Source organism: Mastomys coucha, unplaced genomic scaffold (genome assembly GCF_008632895.1).
Source record: "Mastomys coucha isolate ucsf_1 unplaced genomic scaffold, UCSF_Mcou_1 pScaffold22, whole genome shotgun sequence".
NCBI classification, from domain to species: Eukaryota; Metazoa; Chordata; class Mammalia; order Rodentia; family Muridae; genus Mastomys; species Mastomys coucha.
In genome coordinates, this window is record NW_022196905.1 from 233,416,499 (window position 1) to 233,428,800 (window position 12,302).

The 12,302-nt window shown below is 48.1% G+C and overlaps 1 protein-coding gene across 2 annotated transcripts in view; it reads left to right on the forward strand.

Moving 5' to 3' along the window:
* The first annotated feature begins 703 nt into the window (after positions 1 to 703).
* Adgrg3 (adhesion G protein-coupled receptor G3) overlaps positions 704 to 12,302 on the forward strand; it is a 26,795-nt gene continuing 15,196 nt past the window's right edge. Inside the window, exons 1-2 of one of the 2 annotated variants that reach the window (XM_031340943.1) lie at positions 704 to 804; positions 3,823 to 3,973. In XM_031340943.1, coding sequence (XP_031196803.1) covers positions 753 to 804; positions 3,823 to 3,973 — 203 coding nt within the window. In that variant the 5' untranslated portion in view covers positions 704 to 752. The remainder of the gene's footprint in view (positions 805 to 3,822; positions 3,974 to 12,302) is intronic. The other variant, XM_031340944.1, reaches the window with a different exon arrangement.

Below are 12,302 nucleotides of genomic sequence, written 5' to 3' on the forward strand. Positions count from 1 at the left end.
CAGCATCAAGGCCCCTCCCCTCTCCTCTAGGGGACCATGCAGGTTAGGTTTGCATCCAGCCTTATTCATGGGCTTTCCACATCTCTGGCCTCATGGGTGTGCTTGGCTGGTTACAGGTCTCATCAAGTCCAGACACTGACAATGAGCCTGTGTATGACCCTGCAGGAGCTGTCTATGGGCCCCCCTCCCAGGCGTGAGAAGGGCTCATGACATGAGGCGAGTGGAGTTGCTCTGCGGAGGAGTTGAATAATCAGTTAACCAGCACAAGCACAAGATAGTAATCGATTCTGTGAAGTGACAGTCACCCTGCCCCCCAAGCTGGTCACTGCTGCTCCAGGCAGGAAGAAGGGGAATCCTATACACACATACAAATACACGTACAGAGGCAGGAATGAGCTTCAGACACCCTTGCTAGGGAGGTGGGGAAGGTGTGCCTGACTCCAAGTCTTAGAGTTTTGCCAGGCAGAGACTCCTATGGCTGCTGGGCTCCAACTCCAGTGTCCACTGGCAGGGTGGTGGAAGGTTAGTCCAGTTCCCTCTGCAGGTGGTCCTGGGAACAAGTGAGACACAGAACTCCGCCCAGTTCCTCACATTCACCTTTCACAACCCCTCGATGGCGCCATTCATTGGTCAGGAAGAGCGAGAAAGGGGCCACAGGAAACAGTGGCCACATGTCGGGGGCAGGAAGCAGGCCAGTTGGACAGAGCTTGGGACCGAGGGACCACACAGCCATAGGACTCCGCTGAGCACCAATGGCCACAGCCAGGAGCCTGGGCCTCCTGTTCTTTCTGCTGCTGACTTCAGGTGAGCGGGCAGGGCTCCTCTAGTTCTCCTGCTAAGCCTAGGAGACTCTGTGCTGCTGCCAAGGGCCCTGGGGAAGCATGGGAAGAGATCTAGGGATTCAGCCAGTACAGGAAAATGGGGATTCATGGTGACTACCTCATCATCTCTTCTGGCCTTGTCCCTCTAGGTCATCCCTATTCATCTTGCTGGGTCTCAGGCTCTTGTCGGCACCCCATAGTGTGCTGTAGGTGGGCAAGAAAGAGAATGTCCATCTGTCCTGTCCATCTGTCCTGGCTAGAACCAGGTTCTAGGACATGGTAGGTCAAACAAGCTATTCAATTCTGGGCTCCAGGCGAAGGCATCGGGGACTTGACAAGCTGAGCCTGGAAGGTTGGGCAGCGGCTCTGCCCATATATTCCATCCATCACAGACTCCCTATCCCTGTCAGCACTGTTCGGTGTCATCAGTGACAGGAGACAGGACCCAGACCACTCCCATCGCATACAGTTCAGCTTAATATGCCACCATGAGGTTCCTAGTCCTGTCTCTACCCCAGTTGAGCCTGCTACTACCCTCGCCTCCGTGGATGGCTATGTCCTTCTTGGCTGTTGAGTGATGGCTATGTGGAGTGGTGAGATGCTCCTGTCTCCATGCCCCACCTCTCCTTGTTTGCTCCAACTTTGGGAAGTATCCTTAGGTGTCCACCTCTCTGAGTCACTTATGGACAGGTGACTAGCCACACAGATTAGCATCCCTTGGTTCAAAAAAAAAAAATCTCTTCTCTACTGATGCTGGGGGAGTCAGTCAAGGATGAAGTTGGGTGTCTGGCTCAAAAGTGGACCAGGTATTGTGACATATACTCGCACTTAGAAGACAGAGGCAGAGGATCAAGGGTTTGAGTTCTGTCTCAGCTACATAGTGAGTTTGAAGCCAGCCTGGGCTATTGGAGACCTTGGATATAAACGTGGATAGGAAGTGATGGAGCTGTCTTTCTTGGGGCCAGGGGCATCCTGGGACAGAGCAGGCAATGCTGGACAGGCCAGCAAGGCTTCTCTGAACGGAGATGCGGCTTCAGTGGTGGCAGGGATGCTCATGACTGGATGATGTGTCTGTCACCAGAGTGACATAGGAGGTGGCATTGTATGCTCTTTGTCCATTTACCTCCTGGCTCTTTGCTTACACACCCAAGAAACATACACGGTGCCAAAAAGAGGCATAAAATTGGTAGCTGCTTGCCTGAGGGAGGAGGCTCTTGGCACCCTGAGCCTGAAAGCTGAGGGATGGGCTATCTCCAGGTATTGGCTACGGAAGGGAAAGAGGCTGGTGGGGAGTGGAGGGTGGGGAGTGAAGGAACAAGGAGCAGGGTATAGGGAGCATATGGTCACCTTCTGGCCTCTGACCTCCAGCCTGCCCCCCACCTGCTGCCTCCCCAACTGTTGAACTCACACCAAGGCTCTCAAATTCCTCAGAAAATATGCCAGAGGATCTTAAGTTTGAGGCTAGCCTGCGCTATACCACAAGGACAAAGCAGGGCTCTGGACTTCTCTGTTGGGTGCCAGGAGCTTCCCTTAGGTATTTTGGAGGAAAGCTGTTCTCTCACCTACCCTGAGGCCACCCCGCCCCATCGAGTCCTTCCTCCTCTTCTCCAACCCTCCTTAGAATGGTGCCAGTCTCAGAGACTAAGCCTAACACCTGGCCTCAGTGTGTCTTACCACATACTGTTTGAAAGCCAAAGCGAAAGTGAACGACGTTTAGACCCAACGTTTATAAATATGCTCTAATATGTTCTTCCTCGTTCACCCTGTGTCCTGCTATACCTTTATCATGAATTTTATTTTCTGTACTAATATTTGAAAATGAACCAGCTCCCTTTAAATAGAAAGTGGCAATGTCCATGATATTTTTTTTGTGTGTGTGTTTTTTTAAGATTGATTGACTTTATTTATATGAGTAAGTACACTGTTGCTGTCTTCAGACACACCAGGAGAAGGTATCAGATCCCATCACAGATGGTTGTGAGCCACCATGTGGTTGCTGGGAATTGAACTCAGGACCTCTGGAAGAACAGTCAGTGCTCTTGATCTCTGAGCCATCTCTCCAGCCCCAATGATAATTTTTTTTTTAATCAAAAACCAGCAAAGGTTGTAAAAAGCAAACCCTGACTCAAAAAACCAACCAACCAACCAACCAACCAACCAAACAAACAAACAAACAAACAAAGTCACACATAGCCAAGTGTGGTAGCACACGCCTTTAATCGCAGCACTCGGGAAGCAGAGGCAGGAGGATCTCTGTGGGTTAGAGGCCACTTTGACCTACATGGTGATTTCCAGAACACCCAGGACTATGCAGAGAGACTAACTCTGTCTCAAAAAAAAAAAAAAAAAAAAAAAAAAGTCACAGCCTCCAGAAAACCTCAGACGGTCTGTGTGCTCGAGTATATCATCTCTTTTCATCCCTGAAACGTCAAGGGTGAGAGGACCAAGCTTCGAGCGATTGAGTCATTTGCCTGAAGACAAACAGCTAAGCAGCTACAGGAAGCAGCTTCTGCATTCCACGGCCCAGGGCTCTGCGCCAGAAGTCACAGAACTAACTGGTCTCTAGTCCTGAAGCAGCTTCCAGCATCTGCTGACTGCTCCCCAGCCTCAGCCTGCAGCAGCCTCTACCCACTCCAGGCAAAGATGGGAGGCTAGGGCAGACCAAGAGTTATAGCTGCAGCAGCTGCCTGGCCTTGGGAGGATCTGATGGAGCAATTGCAGGAAACCAGGCAGGCTCTGTGGAGGAGGTGGCTAAAGAGCCACACAGTACTGAATAGATAAAACATTGCACAATACCATGCAAAGCCTTTGTCTGGAAAACCACATGGCATGTTTCTCCAGCCCCGGGAGGTGGAAATGCGGTTCTCAAACCCTGAGAACCGCCGGACTGGGGAGGGTGGAATCTTGCCGGAGTGCAGCTAGCTGAGTGACAGACCAGCTCCCTCTCCTAGGCCACAGCCCCTCTCCCACCTGCCCCATCTCACTCCACTTCCTCCCTTAGAGGAGAAGACCACCGAAGAGCCAAGGAACATCTGCCGCCGGGTCAAGGAGGACCATGAGTATGAGGTCTTCGACTTGAATGACATTGCTAGGTGCTTCACCAAGTGCGGGCAATCAGAGAACAGCGCCTGTGACTTAGGGAAGTTGCAGAGGTGAGGGGAGAGGAGGCTGGGAGGGATGGGAGGAGTGGCCTGTTGGAAAGCCATACTGTCACAAGTTCCCAGGGCCCTCGAATAACGTGATGTTCCCCTTCCACCCTTTCGTGCTCTCCCTGACCTTGCCCCACCTTGGCTATCAGAGTTGCTACTGATGAGCACAGTGGTTCTCAACTTGTGGGCCTTGATCCCTTTGAGGGTCAAATGACCCTTTTACAGGGGTCACCTAAGACAGTCAGGGAACACAGATATTTACATTACGATCATCACAGCAGCAAAATTACAGTCATGAAGTAACAGTGAAAGTAGTTTTATGGTTGGGGAGCCATCAGGACACGAGGAACAATATTCAAGGGTCGCAGTGCTAGGTTGAGAACCACTGGACTAGGGGTTGCAGGGATGAGTCAGCTGATCTCTGCCTCGGGAGCAGCAGAGGGACAAGCAGAGATGTACATAGTGATGATCCCAGAGGTGATCAGTCAGAAGTGTGGACAAGGAGTCAGCACAAAAGAGGACATCTGCCAAGACACAACGGTGGGTGACATGACTGCTTAACTTGATAGTATTGGGAAAGGACTACAGTGCTTTGAACTGTAAGCATGCAAAGAGGTGCGGGGGACAGAGGTGGCAATGTCGAGATGAGACGGGGGAGTATTGAACTGGAAATGCAAGCGAGGAGTCAGGGGTGAAGGTTAACTAGACCATTATGGGGAACAGGGAGATGACGGATTTGAAGTTAAGAAGGGTGTGGTCAACTCTGCATTCTAGATTGATTGCTTGGACTTCAGGGACGTCTAGGGGTGCTGACCAACGTGGAGGTGTGATCCATTAGGGTGGGATTCTGCTGGCACTAGGAAGCTGCTCAGGAGAGATGGCTCAGGCAGGCGTCACGAGACCAAGAAGCTGGCTAGACGGGGTAGGGAGCCAAAGCTTCCTGGTGCTGCCTCTGTGGAACCGTTGCCATACTAGCTCTGCCTCTCTGCTCTTCGCTGGGCTCTAGGCAAAGGGACCAAACCTCACCTGAGATGCCACAGACGTGCCCAGCTTACAGCCAGATCTCAGAAAATGGTTGTTGAGGTGATAAATGAAATTGTTTGCTCAAGGCTGGCTATTAAGACAGTATTCATATTGAAGTTCATTCTTTCAGTGGCCTGATAATGCCCTGAGCCCTGCCTACAGTCAGTCATGCTGGCAGCTTCTTAGATACTGGGATGCCCAGGGTGCCTGTGTGCAGCCGTCACGGCTCAGATAAGCACCTTGGAGAGAGCAGGCACTTTGGTATTGAAGGGTGCGCTCTGCTCTCACCCCATCCTTAGGACTGAAGTGTGGTCTGGTCCCATTCCATCCCTTCAGTTGCCCTTTTATCTTCATAACAACACTGTGTTCAGCTACTTCTCTTACTGCTGTAACAGGATCCAGGGCAGGAACAGCCTAAGGGAGGAAAGGTGCTGTCCACCACGATAGGGAGGGCATGGTGGATAGAGAGGCTCTGTCCATGGCAGCAGAGGCTTACAGCATGATGAGCTCATACACACTTTGTCAGGGAGGAGCACAGAAGCAGAGGGGAATAGGAAGCGGGCCTGGCTATTCTTCGACATATGCCACCTAGGCCCAGCTTCTCAAAGGCTCCGTGATGTCCGAAGATAATACCACCAGAGGAGGTTGAAATATTGAAACACATGAACTTACGGGGACATTTTCCATTCAGGCCATGAAAAATGCTCTGAGGTAGGTCCTGTTATCAACCCATTTCTCAGATGAGAGAGCCAAGACTCTATACAGTTGAATAACTTGCCTGTGGTTACACAGCAGGTAAGAGGCAAAATTGATAGGAGCTGGCATCGAAGGCTCAGGGGAGGCACTTGATGTGACAGGCTGGACCCAGACTGCCAGTGCTCAGGTGGCTTCCAGTTTGCCTGCCTGTAAAATGGGATTTACAGGATGATGGTGGAGGCTAAATAATTCTGCACCTAGGTGTCGTGGTAACCCCACCATCCACACTATCACAATGCCACGCCCTCAAGCCCCTGCTCCTGACCTCTCAGACTTCTTACAGCACCACTGAAGACTGAGCAAATAATGCATGGGGGAGCTATTAGCAGATAGCAGGAGCTTGATAAATGTTAGTGTTCTTTATTTTAACGGCTCTCTTGATTATCAAAGTAACGCAGGCTAGGCATGGTGGTGCATGCCATTAAGGCAGAGCAGGTGGGTCTCTAAGTTCAAGGCCTGGTCTACATAGTGAATTCCAGGACAGCCAGGACTGCCCAGAGAGAACCTGTTCCAGAAAACAAATGACGACAAAAAGGCATACATATTCATTGGAAATTCGCTATAGAAAGGAAGTGAGAATTTCCCTTAACCTATCAAGCAGAGACGGCTGTTGTCTTCACCTGGATGTGTATCGTTTTAGCATCTTAGATGGCATATAACTTACAACTTATTTTGTAATGTGGGTGGCTCAGGCTTTTGAACATTCTTGGTCATGTATTTCTAGGGTTGGAATTAGTGACTTGTGGGGATAGGCATAGGATAATTCCAGCAGAAACTGCCTAAAGTAGTCAGATCGAATGTCACTTCCACAGGCAGATTGTGACGTTCCAGTTGTCCCATAACCTTGTCAACTCTTGGTCTTGTCTGCGTTTTTCCTTTAGCCATCCTTATAGGTTTCTAGTGCCCCTCGCAGTGATTGTGATGACCGACACCAAGCACCTCACTTTATTCCTTTCATACCTTGACATCTCTATTTCTGCTTGTTGGTCTACAAAGCTGTTTGAATTTTCCGTAGTAATTTTGGAGATCCTTTATTTGTTCTGCATGTGTCTTTGTGAATATACACACCAAGAATATTCTTCCTCTTCGTGGGTTTCCTGTTCACTTCCTTAGCACTGTCTTTTGACCACTGCTAAAGGTTTTAATTTTAGTTAGTATAATCAATCAGTTCTTTAGATTTACTTTAAATATTGGCGTGTGTGTGTGTGTGTGTGTGTGTGTGTGTGTGTGCGTGCATGATGTTGGGGGACTAGCATGCCACAGCATATGTGTGAAGTTAGTTCTCTCCTTCTACCTTTACATATGTTCTGAGACTTGTGACAAACATATGCTCCCTGAGCCATCTCACCAGCCCTATTACTCTGTTCTATTCTGTTCTGTTTTCTGTTCTGTTTTCTATTCTGTTTTCTGTTCTGTTGTTCTATATTCTATTTTAAACTAGACAGGCATGGCTGTTGGAGCATCTTTAATCCCCAAACTCAGAAAGTGGAAGCAGAAGGATCAAAGAGACCAAGTCCATCCTCAGGTACTTGGTGAACGAGGCCAGTCTAACCTATATAAGACCAGACTCTGTCACAGACAAAAAGAAAACAAAACAATAAAAACAATTGCTATTCTATACGAGGACCACAAGAATGCTCCTTCTCTGGTTTCTTCAAAAGCTTCATTGCTTCCTTGCTCACAGATCTAAGATCTGACTGGAAAAGAGCAGATGGAGGAGAAACGTGCTGTTTGTTAAGGGCCAGGGACTCTCAGGTTTGCTTCTCTTCCTCCACACCCCTCCCCTGAGATCAGATGCCCTGCTGTAGCCCCTGTGCCCGTCTGTAGGCAGAGTCTTGTCTCACACAGGCATAGTCAGCACTGAGCCACGTTCTTCCCCTGGACGTGTCTGTCCTGATGACACACAGGAAGCCAACAGTATTTGGGAATGGCTTCCTGCCCTTAGCGTACTCTTGCAATCCGTTCCTGCTGTGACCAGTAAGGTGTTTCATGACCAGCAGTGACCTCCATTCGTCAGCAATTCAAACTCTCTATAGAAAAATCTTAGGAAGAACAGATGTCCCCAGGAGAAGAGAGGCAGGCCACGGGCACGGAACCTCATGTTCATGGTTTTCTACAGGATGTCACCTCAAGGTTGTCCCTGTCCTAGCTGCTGTTGACAAGCCACACTTATCTTGTATGACTTGGCTTCTCCATGCATTCTTAGAAAAACAAACAACTCTTCCTGATTCAGAAGCAGAAGCCAAAGCCGTGATTCTTAAAGAGCAGATATGCTGTGAAATAATAACAACTATTGTTGTTATTGTTGTTGTTTTATTTAAATGTACAAGTGTGGGAGCTGGAAAGTTTGGCTCAACAGTTAAGAGGACTTGCTGCTCTTGCAGATGATTCAGGCTAAAGTCCCTGCACCAGGTGGCCCTCAGCCACCTGGAACTTCTGTTGCAGGGGACCTGACACCCGCTTCTGGCCTCTTTGACCTCCTGTCTCAAAGGTTGTGCAATTGACCACACACATCCCTCTGCCGCCTCCCTCAGAAAGCTGAGAAATGTTTCTAGTCTCACAGAAGGCCTCTCATGCTTCCCCCAAGTAACACCCCACCATGGTGGTAATCATAATTCATAATTAGTGGTTCACTTTTCTTAACATTTATTTTTAGATATTTTTCCCCTAGGTTTATATATTTTATTTTTGTCTGTGTGTCTTGCTTACATGTGTATGTGCATCATATACATGCAATACCTGTGGAGGCCCGAAGAGGGCACCAGATCCATTGGAGCTGAACTACCATATCTATGGGTCTTTTGCAAGAGCAGCAAATGCTTTTAATCACTGAGCTGTCTCTCCAGCCCTTGATAGTGACTCTTGATGGCCAATGTGATTCTGTTGAGCAACTAGGAGAACACAGAACAGACCTCTGATTGTGTCTGATGTCATTTCCAGAGATGGTAAGATAATGAGGGCTCTGACTTACCGATGGTTCAACATACCCATGCAGGGTTTGCCTTCATAAAATGCTGGGGACAGGAGAGTGAGACTGGGAAGGTGACCCACAAGGAGGCATCTGCTTGGCCCTGTCCACTTCCTGCTATGCTCTCTGCCCCCTAGCAGCAGTGAGGGGAGCAGCCTCTTCCATACATTGCCATGGCTTTCTGCCTCACCATGGCAGAGAAACAGTAAAGGCACTCGAGCCCTCCGAAGCCATGAGCCGAAACAGTTTTTCAACTGTGTCTCTCAGGCAAAGCACATGATAACAACAGTGCCGTGTGGTCAGTGTTATATGCCCTAGTGCTTTTTTTTTTTTTTTTTTAAACTTTTCTTATTTTCAGATAACACATAATTTTCCCCTTATCAACATGCCTGTGCTCCAGTTCTTCTCCTCCTCCTCTTCTTTCTCCTCTTTGTCCTCATCCTCTCTCCCTCTCCCTCTCCCCCTCCTCCTCTCCCCCTCCCCCTCTCCATCTCCCACTCTTCCCCTCCTCCCTTCTCCCTCGCTCTTTCCCTGCCTCGTCTTGCTACTATCTCCTACATACCAGAATCACAGGCTTGTGCCACCACACTGGATTTCTGCAGAGCTGGATTCTGGCATGCTACATATCATTTGACTTTTAATTTGGGTGTATCATTTTCTTTTTGGTAGGTGGGGGCAGGGAGTTTCAGGGTCTTGTGTAGCCCAGGCTTCAAATTGGCTATGTAGTGAAGGATGACCCAGAACTACCACCACCACCCAGCGATCCCTCTGCCTCCACCTCCCAAGTGCTGGAGTCACAGGCATGCATCACCACAGAGTTTGGTGTCCTGGTGTGTTCTGGTGCAGATGCACCTGATAACCCCACAGGCTTTGCTCATCATGGGCAGAGCCCAGTATCAGAATATTTACACAGTGTGTGAGACTACCACTGCAGTCACTCTCATCTGCTTGTCCACACCCCGCTGCTGTTCCTGCTTCACCAAGGTCAGTTCCGGCTGGCCTCCTCCTTTTTAGGATTGTCCCTGGTCATTTTGTATGAAGGGAGCTCTTTTGTATTGACCTTTATCGCAGGGATCCTCATCCATATTTTATGGTCTTTATTTTAGTTTGACTATCCCATGCAGATATATTACATTATGTTGTCCATGTGCCAACTGATGGGCATTTGAATTGGTGCCAGATCTTGATTAGTCTGAATATTGTTCCCATGAACATTTTAATTCAAGTCTTTGAGTCCATGTGTTGCCATTTGGTAGGGGGGGATCTATGCCTGAGAACAGAATTGCTGGAATATACACTGGATATATGCTGAGTTCCATATAAGGCTGCCAAACTGTTTCCCAAAGCGGCAGTGCCATTTGCTTCCTGTCAGTAGAACCTCATGTATTTCTGGCCACTCTAGTGTAGAGGGACATCACTTGAGCTTCCCTGGCATTTTGTCATAAACAATGAATATCTTTGTTTGTGTTCACTGGCCATTTGGAGATTTTCTTTGGTAAAATGGTACTCTCTCTCCCTCTCCATCCCTCCTTTCCTCCTTCCTTCCCTCTCACCCTCCTCCTCCTTCTGGTGTCATCAGAATTCTGACAGAGGATGGTTACCTCAACATACTTACATGGTTCATATAGGGTGTGGGGGTTGGGAGTCAGTCAGGTAGCTTATTTCTCCCTGTCCTCTTGGGGAGTGGTCATCGGGAGCAGCTTGGCCCGAGGCAGATGTCTGGATTGAATCCCTACAAAGACTGGAGGAGTGGGTGTGTGGATGCTTCTGAATGGGAGCATCCCTCTTACATTCAGATGATTGGCAGCTCCCATGTGGGGGTGGATCTGTAATCCCAGCCTCAGGAGATGGAGAAGGGGGCTGTGAGCTTGAGTCCAGCCTGGGCCTGTCTCACCGAAGAGAAAAAGCAGAGGCACCAAAGCAACAGACAATACTAAGAATTTACTATATCTGAGAGCCATCTCGGAACTCTTCCTTAGAACCGTGGATTGAGCTGGTTTGCAAAGGTGAGAAAGATTACAAGGTAGGAACATATATAAGCAAATATTCAGTCATTTTTTTTTTGTGACTTGCCATTTTCTGTGGCAACGAAGATCTCTAATACTTCTAAAACTTCCTGTTTCATTTGGTACCAATAAAAGCCAACAGTTCTGACAGTCAAAGCAGGATAATGTGTGTTGCTCAATGGATTCTGACAGCCTCACTCCTCTGTTTCTGGTCAGTGGTATTCATATGCTGTCTTGCATGTGTCTTGTATGTATTTGCGTGGTTTACTTTTCTATTCTACAATTCATTTTCTGTTTTCTCCATAGAACCTCCTCTCCTTGATAACTATGGCTATTCAAAAACAGAGGCAAAGCTGGGATGTAGCTTAGTGGTAGAGCACTTGCCTAGTATGCCTGAGATCCTGTGTTACACACACGGGGGGGGGGGACAGGGAAGAGAAAAGGGAGGGAGGGAGAGGGGAGACAGGAAAAAAGAGAGAGAAGATGTAGGGAGGGAGAGAGAGGGAGAAGGGAGAGAAGAGAGGAGAGACAGGAGGGGGGAGAGGGAGGGGGACAGTGAAAGAGGAGAGAAGAGAAGAGGAGAGAGACAGGAGGGAGGAGAGGGAGGGAAATATAGAGAGGGAAGGAGGGATGGAGGGAAGGAGGGGAAGGACAGAGACAGAGATAGAAGCAGAGACACAGAGAGAACTCCCTTTTGTCTCTATAGCTACTCCCTTTCATGGACTCAGTTTGTATATTTCCCTCTAGCCCCTTACCCCCATCACTGTCTCAGCCACCACCTGATCAGAGTTTCTAGGAAAAATGAATAGCAGAGGGTGGAGAGATGGTTCAATGAAGTAAAGTATGTGGTGCACAAGCATGAGAATCTGTGATCTCCAGGATCATATAAAAAATAGGTCAGGGGGTGCTGCAGGAATGGCTCAGCAAAAAGTTCTAGACACAAGTTTGACAACCTGACTTCCATTCCTAAAATCTACATAGAAAAGTGACAGAACCAATCCCTGCAGTTGTCCTCTGACCCCAGATGCAAACTATGGCATGCAGTGCAATAAACAAATAAATAAAGGCAATCGAAATGATTTTAAGTAAGAGGCAGCCATACATGGTTCTGATCCCAGTGCTAGGAAAGCTGAAGTTAGGACCCAGAGCTAGGGAGGGACCCAAGTACAAGGACTATTCCAAATTTCAGCACCACGGAGAGTGACTTCAAGTGCCTTCCTTCTAGAAAGAAGTCCTATAGAAGAAGCCCATATTCTGTTTGTCTCTAATACCACCTGCTCCCTAGCACTCAGTTCCCACGTGGCTTAGGTTTCTTTCTTTAAAAATAAACAAACAAACACAAACAAACAATCCATTTATTTATGCCAGGCATAGTGGCACATGCCTTTAATCCCAGAATTTGGGAAGCAAAAGCAAGTGTATCTTTATGAATTTAAGGCTAGCCTGGTCTACATAGTGGATTCCAGTCCAGCCAAGGCTACATAACAAGATGTATCTTTTTTGTTTGTTTGTTTGTTTTGTTTTGTTTTTTTAACTTTTATTGCATTATGATGAGAAAAGTTACATGATTTCAATTTAT